The 18,610-nt window shown below is 43.3% G+C and overlaps 5 protein-coding genes across 8 annotated transcripts; 2 read left to right on the plus strand and 3 right to left on the minus strand.

Annotated features, from left to right (window-relative positions):
* Positions 1-1,786: 1,786 nt before the first annotated feature.
* On the minus strand, positions 1,787-2,950 carry LOC106384342 (zinc finger BED domain-containing protein DAYSLEEPER-like). The gene is made up of 2 exons (XM_013824321.1): positions 2,215-2,950; positions 1,787-2,100 (listed from the first exon to the last, which is right to left on the minus strand). The coding sequence occupies exons 1-2, from the start codon at positions 2,948-2,950 to the stop codon at positions 1,787-1,789; spliced, it is 1,050 nt and encodes a 349-aa protein (XP_013679775.1).
* A 29-nt stretch (positions 2,951-2,979) lies between these two features.
* LOC125584523 lies at positions 2,980-6,728 on the plus strand. Of its 2 annotated transcripts, XM_048753137.1 has the most exons (4): positions 2,980-3,131; positions 3,229-3,501; positions 3,827-3,884; positions 5,002-6,728. In XM_048753137.1, exon 4 carries the CDS (start codon positions 5,002-5,004, stop codon positions 6,454-6,456), a length of 1,455 nt encoding a protein of 484 aa, XP_048609094.1. In that variant the 5' UTR covers positions 2,980-3,131; positions 3,229-3,501; positions 3,827-3,884; the 3' UTR covers positions 6,457-6,728. The 2 variants fall into 2 exon arrangements, with proteins under 2 accessions (XP_048609094.1, XP_048609095.1); XM_048753138.1 differs by lacking the exon at positions 2,980-3,131 and having other exon boundaries at positions 3,189-3,501.
* A 4,587-nt stretch (positions 6,729-11,315) lies between these two features.
* On the minus strand, positions 11,316-15,097 carry LOC106389217 (zinc finger BED domain-containing protein RICESLEEPER 2). Of its 2 annotated transcripts, XR_007321441.1 has the most exons (3): positions 14,747-15,097; positions 12,355-14,530; positions 11,316-12,192 (listed from the first exon to the last, which is right to left on the minus strand). XR_007321441.1 is itself a non-coding variant. In XM_048753136.1 (2 exons), the coding sequence occupies exon 2, from the start codon at positions 14,437-14,439 to the stop codon at positions 12,826-12,828; it is 1,614 nt and encodes a 537-aa protein (XP_048609093.1). In that variant the 5' UTR covers positions 14,440-14,530; positions 14,747-15,097; the 3' UTR covers positions 11,316-12,825. The 2 variants fall into 2 exon arrangements, 1 of the variants encoding a protein (XP_048609093.1); XM_048753136.1 differs by having other exon boundaries at positions 11,316-14,530.
* A 36-nt stretch (positions 15,098-15,133) lies between these two features.
* LOC106389216 lies at positions 15,134-16,825 on the plus strand. Of its 2 annotated transcripts, none has more exons than XM_013829424.3 (5): positions 15,134-15,243; positions 15,597-15,680; positions 15,770-15,814; positions 16,278-16,375; positions 16,490-16,825. In XM_013829424.3, exons 1-5 carry the CDS (start codon positions 15,205-15,207, stop codon positions 16,566-16,568), a joined length of 345 nt encoding a protein of 114 aa, XP_013684878.1. In that variant the 5' UTR covers positions 15,134-15,204; the 3' UTR covers positions 16,569-16,825. The 2 variants fall into 2 exon arrangements, with proteins under 2 accessions (XP_013684878.1, XP_013684879.1); XM_013829425.3 differs by lacking the exon at positions 15,134-15,243 and adding an exon at positions 15,248-15,284.
* A 143-nt stretch (positions 16,826-16,968) lies between these two features.
* On the minus strand, positions 16,969-18,609 carry LOC106389215 (EEF1A lysine methyltransferase 4). Its single transcript, XM_013829423.3, has 8 exons — positions 18,197-18,609; positions 18,050-18,118; positions 17,934-17,953; positions 17,813-17,865; positions 17,676-17,706; positions 17,535-17,613; positions 17,332-17,459; positions 16,969-17,159 (listed from the first exon to the last, which is right to left on the minus strand). Exons 1-8 carry the CDS (start codon positions 18,489-18,491, stop codon positions 17,124-17,126), a joined length of 711 nt encoding a protein of 236 aa, XP_013684877.1. The 5' UTR covers positions 18,492-18,609; the 3' UTR covers positions 16,969-17,123.
* Between the last annotated feature and the right edge of the window lies 1 nt (position 18,610).

Genomic DNA, 18,610 nt, shown 5'->3' on the forward strand with positions numbered 1-18,610 from the left:
TGCTCAAGATGCAAACAACGAGATGGAGATTAGAAATTGCTTTTAAATCCATGAAATGTAAGTTATGAATCTCCGGTTACCTAATGTGGGGCAGTTCTTGTACATTTCAAACTTTAGTTTGAACCTCAAATATGAATTCTATATTGCAATTCATGATACCTCCCTTCAAAAGTTTCTTCTAGTTGTTGTCAAAGATCTTTGACATTCTATAATCTCAATTATAAGGCAATACTATAACATTTTTAATACTCTCAGCTAGTTTTTTCTTAAATAGTTAACTGTTGACTTTTAAAGTGAGAGTAGTGACATGCGTATTTCTAGATTTGTAAACTAAATCAACAGTATTATTTGATTCCAAATATGTTCATGATGAGCATTATTATTGGCTATGAATTCAATAACTTTATTAATTTATAAGTAGTTACACCAAGAGAAAATGACATCTTAATCGTTTTTTTGTTACTATCATGTAAAAGAATGAATCATAAAAGAATCAAGACGTCAAAACGTTGGAGAAAACGCTACCAGTGTTACACATTCTCTCAAACACAAATTGCATATAGGATAAGCACTCACGTTTTTCTGATCTTTAAGGTCAGCCTCACATGAAGATATAATATAGCCTTTAAAAGCTGCCTAAGAATGTTTTGTGAAATGATTTCAAAAGTCACGATGGGTTCTTGAGGAACAAGTTACCCAGATGTTGGTGTGAAGAGGACCGATTTGAATAGCTCTGGTTTTGTAAACCACGAGATCGACACGTGAGTGGAGACCATCGAGAAGAGGACCCAAGACGAAGCCTGAACCAAAGAGCGAGAGACTTGTTGGGAGGATCCAAGATTTTCTGGTACCGGTTTTGCTCTGCCTCTTCTGACTCAGGCAGAGGATTTTTCGAACCGGTGAACGATTTGGCCCATTTTATTTTGATAGTCTGATGAGAGTGGTTGAAGGAGAAGATATCGCTAAGACAAACATCTTTCTCTTTCGTCCTTACAAAAAAAATAAAAAATATTTTATGTATCTGTTTGAAGAAGGGTACAAAATATACTTATTAAAACATCAAAATTAATAACAATTGAATAAAATCATCTATCGTTCTAAAGTATATTAGTATAAATAAATAAATTAAGCAAAATTCCTAAATTGTTCTTTGTAGTTTTTGTTCCTGAACTTACACTAAAATTAAAGTAATCAAAATATGTTTTACTAAAAAAATTAATATTATTAATATATTTAATTAATCTAATTAAATAAATACTTCAATTTTTTGGTCCGGTTTAAATCAATTCATCTGGATTGATAAAACCTTTAATTGAAAGACATACATTTTGGTTTGATTTGGGTCGGTTAGAATTCGGCTGATTCACCCCTAGTAACAAATCATGATATTAAAAACCTTAATAATTCAAGTTATATATGATACTTCATGGTCTAGAAACAGGTTTATAATTTCTATGCAAATGCCTAAACAGAACGTAAGTTTTACTGTAAAGTATTATCTTGCTAGTGAGATTTAGACTCATAAACCTTGTCACAATATCCAGTGATTAACTTTATACCATCAAGTCTGTAAGAAATGGGCATCAAGTCATCACTGAGACTGTTAATTCTCACAAGAATACGATTGTGTAGACAACTCTTCAAAAGAGAACATGCTATTGCTATAGAAACGGGAAACAAAAGTACCAAAACAGAAACAGTTATTAAGTTTCATGAAGGATACAGAAAAGCATCTTAAGTTCTTAATAAGGAGAGCGAAAATATCTTACCAATTTTTCCATCAACATCAAATTGGTATGAGCGATAACCAGCTTCTGCCGCACACCATGGCGTTAGCAGCTTTAGCATCCATAGAAAGAACATACCCAGGAGGCTCTCTTATCTCCGAAACATAAGCATCGTACGAAGTGGCACGTGAGATCGGTATAGAGAGAATGTCACGTGCTACACGTGAGAGGATTGGATACTTTTGGCTCTCTTCTTTCCACCATTCCAACGCTTTGAAGTCTTTGTTCCACTCCATAACTGGCTCTTTGAGATATGAATCGAGTTCTGATTCTTGAAACTCTCTTGAACGTCCTCCTTCAAACTTGAGATATTCTTTAAACAAAACAAAATCCTCGTATGCATCAGGCTTATTCTCTTCCTTGTCTTCTTCTTCTTCCTCATCATCAGCATCTTCTTCTTCATAGTCAACCGGGTATATTGGTTTGCGAAAGATATCATTAGCTGCATAGCGAGCATACACATTGCGTAGATACTCCAAAACACTCACAGCTTTTGACCCTTCATCACTCTTTGAGCAGTAGAAATCAACGTACTTCATCTTAAACCTAGGATCCAACACCGAAGCAGTAGCCAAAACAAGAAACATATCATCCCAATACTTATCAAACATCTTCAACACCTTCTCACCTTTCTCCAAAAAGTAATAACCATCACCACCACTATCAACCTCTTCCCTCAACATCACCTTCAGCTCCGCAAGAAGGTGAAAATAAACATTAGACGTCGAATACCCTCCCTCAAAAATCTCCTCCGCAACCTTATAGATGACACCAGCGAGTCTACAAAACGTCCGAATCTTCACCCATTCTTCATCAGATGGTTTATCATAATCATCGTAAACCTCGTCCTTGGAAAACGCATCCTCCTTTTGCATACCGACAGCTTGTTGAAGATGGTACAGCCTCACGTTCCAGTTGGTTGATGACAACCTTCCCCATCCAACCAACATGCGAAGGTCCTCGTACAACGACCAGCTAAACTCGCTGTACAGATCGTTAATCATTAACCGAAACAGATCAGCACAACAGTAAACCACTGAAACCGGACTATCCATACACTTACTGATCGCATCAACGTTCTTTTCATCAAAACCCGCACGGTTAGGGAGTAGTATGTAATGACCCACCTCCACTATCCCCACTATCTCCACCATCTCCACCATCCCCACCACACCCACCATCTCCACCATCCCCAACTTCTTTAAAGAGAAAGAGAGAGAGAGGGAGGGAGAAAGAGAGAGAGAAAGAGAGAGAGAAAGAGAGAGAAAGCTCACCTGAGCTCGTCGCCGGAACAACCGTGTGCCGTGATCACGTTCAGCTTGCCACCACCGATAAACGCCCTAGGTAACCGCCGGAAACCGCATTCCTTAAGCTCATTTTCTTTTTCCGTTTAGTAAATCACCCATAACTTCCTAACCATTGATCATCTCGTACATCCAAGGCCATCATCGTGTTCCTCTCGTCGAGACGAAGCCGTAGACACCAACCACGCCTCAAACGGAGCCCGTACGAAGCCGCACGCACCTCCCGAAGATTCGCCTCGGCGCGCGCGTGAAACTCACGCGCCACCGCCGTCCGCCGGAGCCACCGCGAGTTCCGGCCACGCGCCGCCGTCTCCGACCAACGTTCGCCGGAGTCGCCGTGACCGACCACCGTCCGTCCGCCGCCGAGAAGCCGCCGCCGCCTCGCCGCCGTTGCCGCCGTTGACTTTCCGGTAAGCCGCCGCGTCGCCGCCGGTGACCGACACCGGTGACTCGCCGGCGACTCGCCAACTCGGCCGAGTCAACCCGGTGAGTCAACTCGGTGACTCGGTCAACCGGTGGTTTGACCGGTTTAAATCGATTTCGATTCGGTTAGGTTAAACCGGTCGGTTAAAATCAATTGGAAATCGGTTAGGGAAAACCGGATTAATTAATTAATTAATTAATTAATTAATTAATTAAATAATTAATCTTTGACCAGCGGGTTGACTTTTCCGTAAATACCCGTTTTAAACCGTTCGAAAGGCGTTCTGACTCGAAATTTCGATCTGATTTCAGATTTGGAGTCCATTTGAGCAGCTGGAGTTCATAGATACCACCTCTTATTGTTGCTAAGGTGAGGGTCTATTCCCGAACTCCTCTTATTCGGCTTAGGACCTCGAATAAGTATAATTTATTTTTAATGTGTTCCGTCTGTGTGAAATCGAGTCTGTCATTGCTTGTTTAGTTTTAGGTTCTTTGCATAAACCGGAACTAGGGGGTTAGAGGATTCAACATTGATTGTTTCACTTAATGTAAATTCTTAGCTAGGATTGTTTTTGTTTGGAGACGGATACAGAGTCGGACTGCTGTATGCCGGATTGTATGGAGGTCACGGCCAACTTTAGTCGACCGGTTGAGCCGTAGACTGGAAGTGTCGATAAATCGTCTACGGGCGTGTGTTACCGAGCACTTTTTCGGTGTGTGTATGAACCGAGCACCTTTTCGGTAGTGTTTTGGCCTGTTAGTGGGCGGCGAGTGCGCACCTCGCTAGGACCATTGTTTGTTGCTTGAGTACTTTAGGTACTGTGTTTGACATGCATTAGAATTAAATTATATTTATTCGGAGTGCTATGTCCGGGTCCATGGACTTCGGGGTAGCATCCCATACCTCGCTGAGCGATTCCCCTGTCGCTCACCCCTCATTCTTTCCCCCTTTTAGGTGAGACCGATGAGCAGGAGTGATTATCGGACCGGTGCTATTGGGCTTTTGGGCTTCTATCGCTTTTACCGCTTTTATCTTTATCGGGCCTTTAGGCCTTTGGACTTTTATCGTCTATGTTATTCCTATTTCAGACTTTCGGTTTATATCGTATTTTATATTTCGGATGTTATCGATGTTGGGCTTTTTGGCCTTTTGTTACCGTATTGACTTTTATATTATATGAAGATTATTATTATTTGAGTTGTATTATTATTTTATTTCCGCTTTTATCAATTTATTATATTTTGAAAGTGGCGGGTGTCACAATTTGGTATCAGAGCGGGTTCCGTCCCGGCTCCGACCCGGGATGGCGATTTTTGGAGACCTGGTTTTATTCGGTTTTGACGGTTTTACACGATTTCAAAATATTTTCGGGGATTTGGGAATTTTGAAAATAAAAATAAATAGCACCTTTTCGTTCGATATCACTGCTCCTTAAAATGTTGGTATCCAAAGTTCAGCGTAAGTTAACTTTTCGCTTTCCTTTTAGATGCCGCCAAGGAGAAGAACCACCCGTGCCCAGACCGCCAGAGCCGTTAGAGACAATGTAGATGAGCATGAGCAGCCCGCAGTTCCACCACCCGCGGCTCCACCAGTTGATCAGGATGCATTGAGACAGATGGTTCAGGATGCCGCTAGACAGGCCGCTCAGGAAGCACTTCAGCAGATTGCCCAGGAGGCAGCCAGGCAGGCCGCTCAGGAGGCCGCCCGAGTAGCTGCTCAGGAGGTTGCTCGTCAGATGGCTGCCGTTCAGCAGGGACCGCAGATTCAGGTTCAGCAAGTTCCACTGGTTCATGTCCAACAAGATCAGCAGATTCCAGCTCAGCATGATCATCAGGATCCCGTTCAGCAGGTTCCCCTTCCACAGGTTCCTCTGCAGCAGGGTCCAGTTCAGCAGTTTGCTCATGGTGTTCAGGATCTACCGCCACCACCACCGCGACCTCATGTTTACCCGGTTTATAATGAGAGGTTCTACAGGCTGACATGTCAGATGAGAAACATGGAGATGGAGCATTTTAGCGGGACAGTGGATGCTGTAGCTGCACACGATTGGAAGTTAGCCTTGCAGCGGAAGCTGGAGATTATTGAGTGTCCACCAGAGTTGTCGCTCAGATTGACTATGCAGTACCTTCGTGGAGATGCTCTTATATGGTGGGAGGGAATACGATTGAGCCATTTTGGGCCAGAGAGACTTACTTTCGCTGATTTCATTCGAGAGTTCGATAGGAAATACTTTCCGAAGGAAGCGATGGATAGGAAGAAGTGCGAGTTCGAGCATGTAAGCCAGGGAGAGATGTCTATCAGGGAGTATGAGGTTGTGTTCAACCAACTTCGCAGATTTGCAGGAGTGGGCATTTCAGAAGAAGACTTGATTAGAAAGTTTTTGAGTGGGATGCGAGTGGAGATTCGTAACAGGTGTCGCGTAGTCACTTACCACCGGTTGGGAGATTTGGTGGAGAAAGCTGCCGAGCAGGAGGCAGGCTTGGCGGAGGAGAAGGAACTCGCCAAAGCAGTTCATGTTAAGTCTGGAAAAGCTCCAGAGTCTCAAAGGAGAGCAGGGGACCCGTCGGGATTACCGATATGTCCTCGTTGCCATCGCAGTCACAGTGGGCAGTGTATGAGGTGTCTTACTTGCGGTAGGATTGGACACATTGCGAAGTTTTGTCGAGCTAGGCCATTGGATACGCCACCAGTCAGACAGATTGCAGCACCAGCAGCACCAGCAGCGGCACATGTTTGCTTTGGCTGTGGTCAGCCAGGTCACTTCATCAGAGATTGCCCGAGGAAGGACAATGCGGCACTTCCACCACCACCGAAGCGTCTAGCCATCGCTCCACGTGTGTTTGCGGTTGGAGATCCTCAGGGAGCTGAGCCGATAGCAGGTATGAGTCTTTTCCATACTTGTTTGTGTTTGGGTATTTTGGCTCGTGGTTGTCATGTGTAGTTAGTAAAAATCTCGTGTAGGATCGGTTTTAGTTGGAGGAGAGTCAGCTTATACCTTATTCGACACGGGAGCCTCTCATAGTTTTGTGAGTCCGCGCTTAGTCCAGTCTTGGTCTTTTCGTGGAGTCTTTGAACCGAAGGCTAAGCAGATCCAGACTGCCGGCACGGAGAAGTTGGGTGCAGTTGGCATTCATCACGATGTACCAGTTCTACTTGGAGGAGTCGAGTTGCTCGGAGATTTGACGGAGATGGAGATGAGCTCCTACGATGTTATACTTGGGATGGATTGGCTGTCGCGACATCGAGTAGTCTTGGATTGTCCGAAGGCAAGAGTTAATATCCCTAGAGAAGAAGGAAAGATCATTTGCGAGGGAATTCAGACACACCGGGAAATTTCTATCGTCTCCATGTTGCGTGCAGAAGAGTTATTGGAAAGTGGAGCAGAGGGATTCTTGGCAACCATTTCGATGGTTAAGGAGGACGGTCAACAGAAGCTGCATGATATACCAGTGGTCGCCGAGTACGAGGATGTTTTTGAGCCTTTAAAAGGGCCACCACCAGCTAGAGCGGACGTTCTTACAATAGAAGTAGAGCCAGGAGCAGCACCAATTTCACGAGCTCCATACCGTCTCGCACCAACTGAGATGGCAGAGTTAAAGAAACAATTGGAGGAGCTATCTGATAAGGGGTTTATCAGGCCGAGCACGTCACCGTGGGGAGCACCAGTGTTGTTTGTGAAGAAGAAAGATGGGAGTTTCAGACTTTGTATAGATTACAGAGGTTTGAACAAAGTGACCATCAAGAATAAGTACCCGCTCCCGCGTATCGACGAGTTGTTGGACCAGTTGCAGGGAGCTTCATGGTTCTCTAAGATTGACTTGGCATCGGGATACCACCAGATTGCGATAGCTGAGGGAGATGTGCGGAAGACGGCATTCCGTACCCGTTATGGACATTACGAATTTGTGGTGATGCCATTTGGGTTGACGAACGCACCAGCCGCGTTCATGAAGCTTATGAATGATGTATTCCGTGAGCACTTAGATAAGTGTGTGATCGTTTTCATAGATGACATCTTGGTTTATTCTCGGAGTAGAGAGGAGCATGCTGAACATTTGCGAATTGTGTTGGGTAAGCTTCGGGAACATCAGTTATTTGCCAAGCTGAGTAAGTGTAGCTTTTGGCAGAAGAAGATTGGATTTTTGGGTCACGTGGTTTCAGAAGCAGGAGTTGCCGTAGATCAGGAGAAGATTAGCGCCATTTCAGAGTGGCCGACACCTAAGAATGCGACGGAGATCCGCAGTTTTCTCGGTTTGGCAGGATACTACAGAAAGTATGTCAAAAATTTTGCTAGCATTGCAAAGCCAATGACACGGCTAACAGGAAAAGACACCGAGTTTGATTGGACAGAGGAATGTTCGGGGAGTTTCACTGAGTTGAAGCGACAGCTGACCCATGCGCCAGTTTTGGTACTCCCGAGGCCAGGGGTACCATATGATGTTTACACTGATGCGTCAGGCACCGGATTGGGATGTGTACTGATGCAGGAAGGTCAGGTCATTGCCTATGCATCACGACAGTTGAGGCCTCACGAGACCAATTATCCTACTCATGATTTGGAGTTGGCAGCAGTTGTATTTGCATTAAAGATCTGGAGGTCATACTTGTATGGAGAGAAGGTGAAGATTTTCACGGACCACCAGAGTCTGAAGTACATATTTACGCAAACGGACTTGAATTTGAGGCAGCGTAGATGGATGGAGTTGTTAGCAGACTACAAATTGGAGATCACATATCACCCGGGAAAAGCCAATCATGTGGCGGATGCCTTGAGTAGGCGCAGAAGCGATATATCGGGAACCAAAGAGGTCCAGGAGCTTACTGGGACACTTGCTAGTCTAAGATTATGTGCAGTTACTGTAGAGGGAGAGTCAGTTGGCGCTGAGGCTGTAGAGCGGGCAGACTTACTATGGAGGATACGCAAAGCTCAGGATAGTGATGAAGCTTTGCGTAAGCAGATCGAGATGGAGAGTATTGGTTTTCATACAGCCACCAACGGGATGTTCATGTATCGAAACAGGATTTGTGTGCCCAATGATGAGTTGTTAAGAAAGGAGATATTACGGCAAGCACACCACTCGAGTTTCTCGATTCATCCAGGAAATACCAAGATGTATAGGGATCTGAAGCGATATTACCATTGGCCTGGTATGAAGAGAGATGTTGCTTCAACTGTATCGCAATGTCAGACGTGTCAGATGGTTAAAGCCGAGCATCAGGTTCCTAGCGGGTTATTACAAAACCTGCCATTACCTGAGTGGAAATGGGACATGGTAACTATGGATTTCGTGACGGGTTTGCCGACTACATCAGGAGGGAAGAATGCCATATGGGTAATCGTGGATAGACTTACGAAGTCAGCCCATTTTCTAGCAGTTAAGAAGACAGACAGAGCTGATCAGCTAGCACAGACTTACATCAGCGAGATTGTAAGATTGCATGGAGTTCCGGTCAGCATTGTATCGGATCGGGATACAAAGTTCACGTCTGAGTTTTGGAGAGCCTTCCAGAAGGCGCTTGGGACGAAAGTTCATATGAGTACGGCTTATCACCCGCAAACAGATGGTCAGTCAGAGAGGACTATTCAGACTTTGGAGGATATGCTCAGAGCTTGTGTTTTAGATTGGGAAGGTAGTTGGGTGAAGTATCTACCTCTAGCCGAGTTTGCCTACAACAACAGCTATCATTCGAGTATTGGGATGGCACCATATGAGGCTCTATATGGTAGGCCTTGTCGCACACCACTTTGTTGGACGGAAGTGGGAGAGCGACGTGAGATAGAACCAGCCATGGTTCAAGAGACAGTCGAACAGGTTGAGATGCTCAAGATGCGGCTTAAGGAAGCCCATGACCGTCAGAAGAGTTATGCAGATAAACGGCGAAGAGATTTGGAGTTTCAAGTTGGCGACCTAGTATACCTGAAAATGAGGACATTTCAGGGAGGATCTAAGACTCGGAAGCTAAAGAAGCTTAAACCGAGATATATGGGACCATATCCTATTTTGGAGCGGATTGGAGCAGTTGCTTACCGACTAGATTTATCAGGAGAGTTATCAGATTTCCATGACGTGTTTCATGTTTCCGTTTTGAGGAAAGTAGTGAGAGAGCCAGAGCTCATTTTGCAGCAACCACCTAGAAACCTTGGCAAAGGGTTACGTGGGTTGTGCCAACCAGTAGAGATATTGGATCGCCAAGTGAAAGCAGATCGTGGAATGATGACCATGTTGATCAAGGTTCGTTGGGAGGGAGACGGAATTCAGGAGGATACCTGGGAGTCCGAGCCCCAAATGAGGATTGATTATCCAGAGCTGTTTCGAGGTGTCATTGGAGAATTTGGTGACGTGAATTCGGGGTCGAATTCCTTGTTAGTGGGGGAGAATTGTAATGACCCACCTCCACTATCCCCACTATCTCCACCATCTCCACCATCCCCACCACACCCACCATCTCCACCATCCCCAACTTCTTTAAAGAGAAAGAGAGAGAGAGGGAGGGAGAGAGAGAGAGAGAAAAGAGAGAGAGAAAGAGAGAGAAAGCTCACCTGAGCTCGTCGCCGGAGCAACCGTGTGCCGTGATCACGTTCAGCTTGCCACCACCGATAAACGCCCTAGGTAACCGCCGGAAACCGCATTCCTTAAGCTCATTTTCTTTTCCGTTTAGTAAATCACCCATAACTTCCTAACCATTGATCATCTCGTACATCCAAGGCCATCATCGTGTTCCTCTCGTCGAGACGAAGCCGTAGACACCAACCACGCCTCAAACGGAGCCCGTACGAAGCCGCACGCACCTCCCGAAGATTCGCCTCGGCGCGCGCGTGAAACTCACGCGCCACCGCCGTCCGCCGGAGCCACCGCGAGTTCCGGCCACGCGCCGCCGTCTCCGACCAACGTTCGCCGGAGCCGCCGTGACCGACCACCGTCCGTCCGCCGCCGAGAAGCCGCCGCCGCCTCGCCGCCTCGCCGCCGTTGCCGCCGTTGACTTTCCGGTAAGCCGCCGCGTCGCCGCCGGTGACCGACACCGGTGACTCGCCGGCGACTCGCCAACTCGGCCGAGTCAACCCGGTGAGTCAACTCGGTGACTCGGTCAACCGGTGGTTTGACCGGTTTAAATCGATTTCGATTCGGTTAGGTTAAACCGGTCGGTTAAAATCAATTGGAAATCGGTTAGGGAAAACCGGATTAATTAATTAATTAATTTAATTAATTAATTAAATAATTAATCTTTGACCAGCGGGTTGACTTTTCCGTAAATACCCGTTTTAAACCGTTCGAAAGGCATTCTGACTCGAAATTTCGATCTGATTTCAGATTTGGAGTCCATTTGAGCAGCTGGAGTTCATAGATACCACCTCTTATTGTTGCTAAGGTGAGGGTCTATTCCCGAACTCCTCTTATTCGGCTTAGGACCTCGAATAAGTATAATTTATTTTAATGTGTTCCGTCTGTGTGAAATCGAGTCTGTCATTGCTTGTTTAGTTTTAGGTTCTTTGCATAAACCGGAACTAGGGGGTTAGAGGATTCAACATTGATTGTTTCACTTAATGTAAATTCTTAGCTAGGATTGTTTTTGTTTGGAGACGGATACAGAGTCGGACTGCTGTATGCCGGATTGTATGGAGGTCACGGCCAACTTTAGTCGACCGGTTGAGCCGTAGACTGGAAGTGTCGATAAATCGTCTACGGGCGTGTGTTACCGAGCACTTTTTCGGTGTGTGTATGAACCGAGCACCTTTTCGGTAGTGTTTTGGCCTGTTAGTGGGCGGCGAGTGCGCACCTCGCTAGGACCATTGTTTGTTGCTTGAGTACTTTAGGTACTGTGTTTGACATGCATTAGAATTAAATTATATTTATTCGGAGTGCTATGTCCGGGTCCATGGACTTCGGGGTAGCATCCCATACCTCGCTGAGCGATTCCCCTGTCGCTCACCCCTCATTCTTTCCCCCTTTTAGGTGAGACCGATGAGCAGGAGTGATTATCGGACCGGTGCTATTGGGCTTTTGGGCTTCTATCGCTTTTACCGCTTTTATCTTTATCGGGCCTTTAGGCCTTTGGACTTTTATCGTCTATGTTATTCCTATTTCAGACTTTCGGTTTATATCGTATTTTATATTTCGGATGTTATCGATGTTGGGCTTTTTTGGCCTTTTGTTACCGTATTGACTTTTATATTATATGAAGATTATTATTATTTGAGTTGTATTATTATTTTATTTCCGCTTTTATCAATTTATTATATTTTGAAAGTGGCGGGTGTCACATAGTATAGTGGAGACTTTGTCCTCAACCTCCAAGTCCTGAACAGCTTTCCTGAAGTGGTAGACGTAGATGTCGTCTAGTGGTATCGAAGCGCCGGTGGTGAAGCCGAGGATCCAGCTCCTGACGTTAAAGTTATCGTCGATGAAGTGAGCAGTCAAACAGGTGTAATCTCTGGCGGATGCGCTAATCATCCCTTCGTATGAGAGGGTTAGCTTGCCCTGGAAGTCTTTGAGAAACTTCTTGGCCTTTATTTTTTGTGTTTCGTGTAGCTTAAGAATCTCTTTCCTGATGGTGATCGGATTGATCTGAAGCCAGTTCGGCATAGCTTTGTGAGCATCTGTCTCATTCTCCTCATCGTCCTCAAAATCATACTCGAAATCGTCGGTAGAGTCGTCCGAGTTTTGGTTCTTCATCATATCTAACAAAGAAGCAGTATCAGAATACCATCATACTATGACAAAAATAAAGCAAGGGTATCTAGAATAAACCCTAGAAAACTAGGTATTACATCCGTACAAAATCATGAGAAGAGAAAGCTATATGGAGACAAAAGAGATGAAAAGGAAGAAGAGATTAGAACCTGAATCGGATGCGAGGTCAGTGTTGTCCATAGCAAGGGGTTGCTGTTCTGTCTTCTGTGAGGAGACGGAAGGAGAGATAGGATTAGGGTTGAGATAAAAAAGACGATTCCTATTCTCAATGTTTTTCTTTTTTTTTTTTTTGAGAATTTTCCGATTTTCAATGTTAATATCTTATGGTTTAGGGGGGAATGCTAACTCACCTACGTGGCGATCAATTATAGGATTGTTTTTAAATCTCCGTGGTTCGATCATAGAGACGGTGAATCAATCGGACGGTAGCTAATCGGATGTGATTAAAAATATTATATTTGGAATTTTATGTGTTTTAATGTCCGATATACTTTAAGAAAATTTGTAAAATATTAGTTTTTCAATTTTAGAAATTTCATTTTAGTTATGGAAAGAAAAAGGCTTCAAGGGAAAAACATTGTACTGAGAAAACGAAATGAAAAACAAGAGTTATTGAGTTTTCATGAAGACAATAGCATTCTAATGTTTATTAGTAACGACTTGGCCATATCAGAACTCTCGCCGCACATCATGGCGTTCAGAAGTTTCCCTTCCAATGCGACAATAAACTCAGGACACTCTCTTTTGTCAGCAACATACGCACGGTTCGACGTGCCACGAGAGATTGGAATCGAGAGAATGTCACGAGCTAATCGGGAGAGGATCGGGTACTTTGAGCTCTCATCTCTCCACCATTTCAGTGCATCGAAGTCTTTCCTCCACTCCAAAACAGGCTCTTTGAAGTAAGAATCAAGCTCTGACTCATGAAACTCTCTTGAACAACATCCTTCAAACTTGAGATACTCTTGAAAGAAAGCAAAGTCCCCATAACCGTCAGGCTTCTTCTCTTCCTCTTCTTCTGATTCGTCTCCGAACATATACAAAATACACCGGGGACTTGGCTCAGCTGCACGTTCCGGTAGTGGACGTATATCGCTAGCTGCGTAGCAAGAGTATAGACTGCGTAAGTAGTCCACAACAGTCTCAGCTTTTGAACCTTGATCACTACTCTTTGAGCAGTAAAAGTCTAGATACTTCAACTTGAACCGAGGGTCCAACACAGAAGCAGTAGCCAACACAAGAAACATCTCATTCCAATACTTATCAAACCCCTCCAGTATCTCCTTAGCTTTACCAAGAAAGTAATCACCATCCCCATTCTTGACCTCTTCTCTCAGCATGACCTTTAGCTCCACAAGGAGATGGAAGTAGACGTTAGCCGTTGGATACTCCCCATCAAAAAGCTCTTTCGCCACTTTATAAATGCAACCAGTGAGTTTGCAAAAAGTTCTAATCCTTATCCACTCTTCATCGGAAGGATAATCGTAGTAATCATACTTATCATCTTCAAACACATCTTTGGCTTCCATATCTACCGCCGTTTGCAGTTTATTCAACGTGTAAGTCCAATGGGTAGGATACAATCTTCCATCACTCTCCCAACCAAGCAAAATCCTGACACGGTCCATCAGACATGATATTCTTACGTCCTTATACATATCATCAACCATCAACCTGAACATATCCGAGCAGCAATAGATGAGGAACACGTTAGGGTTGATCTGATTGCTCCCTCCCTCTTCTTCTATCCATTTACTAAAACCATCCAAACCAAGATCAACACTGTTAGGGACAAGAAGAGTAGAGACTTTGTTCTCAATCTCGTAATCAGTAACAACGTTCTTTAATGAATCGAGATAAACGTCTTTCAGTTTCATATCCTCAGGAGAATGAGGATGGTACGCCAAGATCCATTTCCTCATCTTGAAATCCTCATCGGCGAAGTAGACGCTAATGACCATAAAATCCTGGTGAAGAATCGGACCGACGATGTCTTCACTAGTCCATTTCCAGTCACCGAGAACCATCCATTCGCAAGAGAGGGTTAGCTTCCCTTGTGCGTCCTTCAGCAGTTTCTCGATTTTCTCTTTGCCTTCTTGGTAGAGTTGGAGAATCGCGTTGTGGAGTTTGGAAGTGTCGAGGGAGAAAGTGGGGCAGACGATGTGTACCATTTCGGTGATGGCAGAGTTCTCAAGGGTGGGGTTGATTAAGTTGCCGATGGCAACCTTGGCCATAGATCTGTAACGACGCTTCTCCACCACCTCCTCATCGGCTTTTGTTTCTCATCGACAGAGTCGTTGTCAAGCTTTTGTTTCTTCTTCATACCTGAAGAGAATCCCCATGAGGAAGTATTATTATTAGGATACCACTATACATTCAGACTTTTAACACAAACTGAAAACAATATAGAAACAACTTTATATCTATAGACACTAGAAGCAGTACGTACAGTGTATATAAGCAATAAGACGCAGACATATACACCAAGGTAGATTCACAAAACTAAGAGAATAAACCCTATAGAATGTGGGGATGAAATACCTAAGAAAGCAGCACACATATACATGATCTGTAGTAGTCAAGGCTTTAGCTCTCCCGAGAGACATGATGAGTTGGTGAAACACATTAAGACGTAAAAATATAAACAGAAATTCAAAAGCAAAAAGCAGTATGCAAGTACACGAGTCAGGGTTTAGCTCTCCCGAGGCAGGACTTGAAGAAGAAATCTGACCTGAACACCGGATGCAGATGCAGATGCGAGAAAGAGAGTTCTAGGGTTTTAGTTAAAAGAGTTAATGAGAGACGGTTCCGATTTTAGGCGGGAATGTTTGATAACCTAACCAATGGACGGCTGAGATATTTTTGAATATTTTTGTGTTTGCTTGGTTATGGGCCGGGCCGTATGTAGAGTTTTCTATAATCTGATAAATTAATGGGCCTCTATATTCGGCCTAAGAAATCTGGAAACCCCCAAGCTCTCTCATCAGCGTCACCATTGAATGACTGCAGCTTCTCTCCGTCTATCAGAAATATTGCCGGTAAGACTCGATCGATTTGTTTGTCTTTCTCCGTCTATTTGGTTTGAATACTTTTATATATTTATTTCATGTATATATGGATTTGCATATTATCTTCAATCCAATTTCTATATATCACAAGCAGAGAGATTCATATTTTATTTTGTTTGTTTACTTCAGTGGTGGATGATGATGCCTTCCATTCAAAAAGATTTGATTTTGTTTTGTTTTGCTTGTTTACTCGTAGTTGTTAAGATTTCGTAATAAAAATAACGCCTTTTTCTATCATTTTCAAATTTTGAAAGAGTGGAGTAAAGCTTGTTCCTCGGCGACGAGTACAGACTTAACGTTTCTGATCGAATCTTTTGTGACAGGAAAATAAACCCCTAGTGAGTGAACGCACAATGCCGACCCTACAAGGTTCTTTGCCTCCTGAGCTTGCTAACAATGTCGTTAGGGTCAGTCTCATCTCTTTCATTTTTTTTTATTACAGTCTTCTGTTTAACTTGTTGTTTTTTTTTTTTTTAATGCTATTTCTTATGGGCAGTTGTACCGAGAATGTCTTCGTAGAGCTACATTCATTGGTAAGCAGGTGAGCCTTCTCCTCTCAATTATTTGTTTCTCTGTAGAGCTTATAAGACGAATTTGCTTTGTAGTCACATTAGGACACTCTTTTGCGCGTACAGTGGGATTCTTTTTGGTATGATTGTCATTCCTGTTTCTAGTACGGTAGTTGATTACCTGAAAGAAACTAAAATTGAATGTTGATTAAGTTCATCAATGTTCTTTAGTCTTTTAAGCTCACATGGCTTCACTTTTTAGTCACTTGGTTATTTAGAGTTGATACTCTTCTTGAGGAGTGTGGTCTTCTGCATATTAGACTGCAGTTTTACTCAAGTCCAAACCGTTTGTAATCGATATGATGTAGCCAGACAAGTTTGAGACTAATATTCCTGTCTGCACTTCTGTTTTGATTCCATGAGAAATATTTTTGGCTTTTCTGCAATAGATTATTAATAAACCTCTTTTTCTGTTAACTCCGCTGCGACTTGCAGCAACACAACACTGAGCTCGTGGTTGGTATGGTGAGGCAGCAATTTAAGAAACACATGAATGAGACCGACCCCGAGAAGATTCACAAGTTAAAGGATGAGTTAGTGTTTTCCCTTTTCCTATCACCGCTGCATAGATCACACACTCTTGGAATTTTATCGTCTTATCTGAAAAGTTGGGAATGACTTAAATGTTTTGTGTTGGTATTTGGCAGTGCTGCTCGTGGACTCATCAATCACATGTTGTTCGAGTCTGAGAAGCTAACAGGACGCAAGGTTAGCCAGAGATCCTGATGCAGCCTTGTTCCTGACTTTCATCGTCATGCTCTCTTTGGTTCATTGTATGCTAATGTTGCATTTAGTTTGGCTTTAATAAAAGAGTTTTGTCATCGGGTGACAACTAGCTTCAATGTTTCATAACATTGATGATCAATCTGTTCTGTACTTCAAATCGATTCATACAGTTCTTCCACTTTGGTTATGGATACTTCGAAAATCATTACAATTTGATTTTGACGAAATAAAGTCTAAAAAGGAGCCTTTGCCTGTGAGATTTTCTACATAAACACGGGCTTTCTTAACAAAAACATTATCTGCAGATATAAAGTTGATAGGCTAGAAAGTTATCTATTTTAAGAAAAGGCATGCTAATATGATATCCTGAGTAAGAATGCAACCAAAATTGAGCCAAGAATGCTAAAAATATAACTGTTGTTTCCTCCTCTAATTAGAAAGTAAACATGAATCCAAGATAGGATCGTCTTCACTGTTGCACATAAATACAACAAAGACAAGTCCTTGTAGGACCTAAATGTTATAAGCAACGAGCAGAAAAAGATTCTCATGACTTCAAGCTGTGTCTGCCTCCCTCTTCAACGACTCATCCTGAGAGATAAGAAAATTTCCAAAATGAACGAACAAAAGACACCAGTAGAAACTTAGACCGAGTTGCATGATCTATGTTGAAGAGTGGGTTAAGTCATGTGATAAAGCCAGATGCAAATGGTATCCACCGACATAGAAACATCAACTTGGCTAAAAGCATCAAACTACACACCTTGATACAAACGTAGATGTAATGAACATCAGGGCTTTTGCCAAGTGCAGATTCCACTGAACTTCCCTCAGCATCTAGAGGAATAGGTTTTGTCAGTTCCCATGGTTGATGATCGGTTAAACTTTTGTCTGCAAGTTTTAGCACAGAACATGTAACTTTCATCCAACGTTATCACAAATAATGGTAACTGAATTACAACTCACCTATCACATGGAGCTTCGTTGTCCAAGAGCGTGAGTCTTTAAACAACCTAAGACGGTAATCCGGTGCTCCATATGTAATCTAAAATCAAATGTGCATTAAATAAACAGAAACACACATAACCATAACCTCAAAGACTTTACCAGAATGTAGACTCCTTTATCCTTGAGTACCCTATAGTTATTCATCAACTGCTTCATTATTATGTGAAAAAGGATCAAGAAAGAAAAATAAAACACATTCACCCCCCCATACATAGATTTGTGGATATAAATAGTACCTCCAAACCTCCTCAAGCATCTGCGTTGAGTGTTGCCTCGAATTGCTCCCACACTAAACATGAAAAAAGGATCAGACTCTCTAGTAAAAAAAAAGATAAGAAAGTAAACATCATCACCCACCAAAATAGAGTCTAAGGTTCCTGAAAAAACATAACACACAAACAAAACATCCAAACAATGTTATTACATGAAACACACAACGCACTGGGAATGATAAAAAAAAAAACAATGGATACCTTTATCAATCACAGCATCGAAAGAAGCATCTTCAAAGACCTTCATATCACGCACATCCATCTTCAAATCTGTTTTTTTTTTTCACATCATGATCCATACACACACATAAAAAACAAAACTTTCTCCCTCAAAAAGAGAGACGTTACATTTGAGCTGAGGACGGTCGGAGTGTTTCTTGTTCATCGCATCGATCACCACAGAGGAGATATCGATGCTGACTACGTCTTCGTACCCATCGTCAACCATTCCTTCGCTGAACGCTGAGTTCCCGCAGCCGATGACGAGGACGGGGTGAGTGCGGCGAGGGACGTAGAGGTTGATGAGAGGAGCCAGTGAAGTGTAGTTCTGGTACCAATCGAAGGGATCGGATTCGTTCGTGTAGCGTTCGTCCCAGTACCATTGCTCGCTGTATGATTGCGTCGTCTTCGTCTCTGTCTCCATCGTCGACTAATCACACTAACTGCTTTTTTCGTTCGCTTCTATTTTTTTTCGAATCAAACGAAGGGGAAAGAGAGAAAAGCGGACACGAGAGACCACCAGACCACTGTGGTCGGAGACTT

This window comes from Brassica napus, chromosome C3 (genome assembly GCF_020379485.1).
Source record: "Brassica napus cultivar Da-Ae chromosome C3, Da-Ae, whole genome shotgun sequence".
Taxonomy (NCBI): domain Eukaryota; kingdom Viridiplantae; phylum Streptophyta; class Magnoliopsida; order Brassicales; family Brassicaceae; genus Brassica; species Brassica napus.

Excerpts from the sequence above, each read along its gene's own strand:
- LOC125584523 (XM_048753137.1), top strand. The coding sequence starts at position 5,002 with ATGCCGCCAAGGAGAAGAACCACCCGTGCCCAGACCGCCAGAGCCGTT.
- LOC106389215 (XM_013829423.3), bottom strand. The coding sequence starts at position 18,491 with ATGGAGACAGAGACGAAGACGACGCAATCATACAGCGAGCAATGGTAC. Across the intron at positions 17,707-17,812 it reads ATGCTTGAGGAGGTTTGGAG|GGTACTCAAGGATAAAGGAG; the intron begins GTACTATTTATA and ends GAATAACTATAG. Across the intron at positions 17,614-17,675 it reads ATAAAGGAGTCTACATTCTG|ATTACATATGGAGCACCGGA; the intron begins GTAAAGTCTTTG and ends ATTTGATTTTAG.
- LOC106384342 (XM_013824321.1), bottom strand. The coding sequence starts at position 2,950 with ATGGTGGAGATGGTGGAGATAGTGGGGATAGTGGAGGTGGGTCATTAC. Across the intron at positions 2,101-2,214 it reads TGCAGCTAATGATATCTTTC|AATATCTCAAGTTTGAAGGA; the intron begins GCAAACCAATAT and ends TTTTGTTTAAAG.
- LOC106389217 (XM_048753136.1), bottom strand. The coding sequence starts at position 14,439 with ATGGCCAAGGTTGCCATCGGCAACTTAATCAACCCCACCCTTGAGAAC.
- LOC106389216 (XM_013829424.3), top strand. The coding sequence starts at position 15,205 with ATGACTGCAGCTTCTCTCCGTCTATCAGAAATATTGCCG. Across the intron at positions 15,244-15,596 it reads GTCTATCAGAAATATTGCCG|GAAAATAAACCCCTAGTGAG; the intron begins GTAAGACTCGAT and ends CTTTTGTGACAG. Across the intron at positions 15,815-16,277 it reads CTACATTCATTGGTAAGCAG|CAACACAACACTGAGCTCGT; the intron begins GTGAGCCTTCTC and ends TGCGACTTGCAG.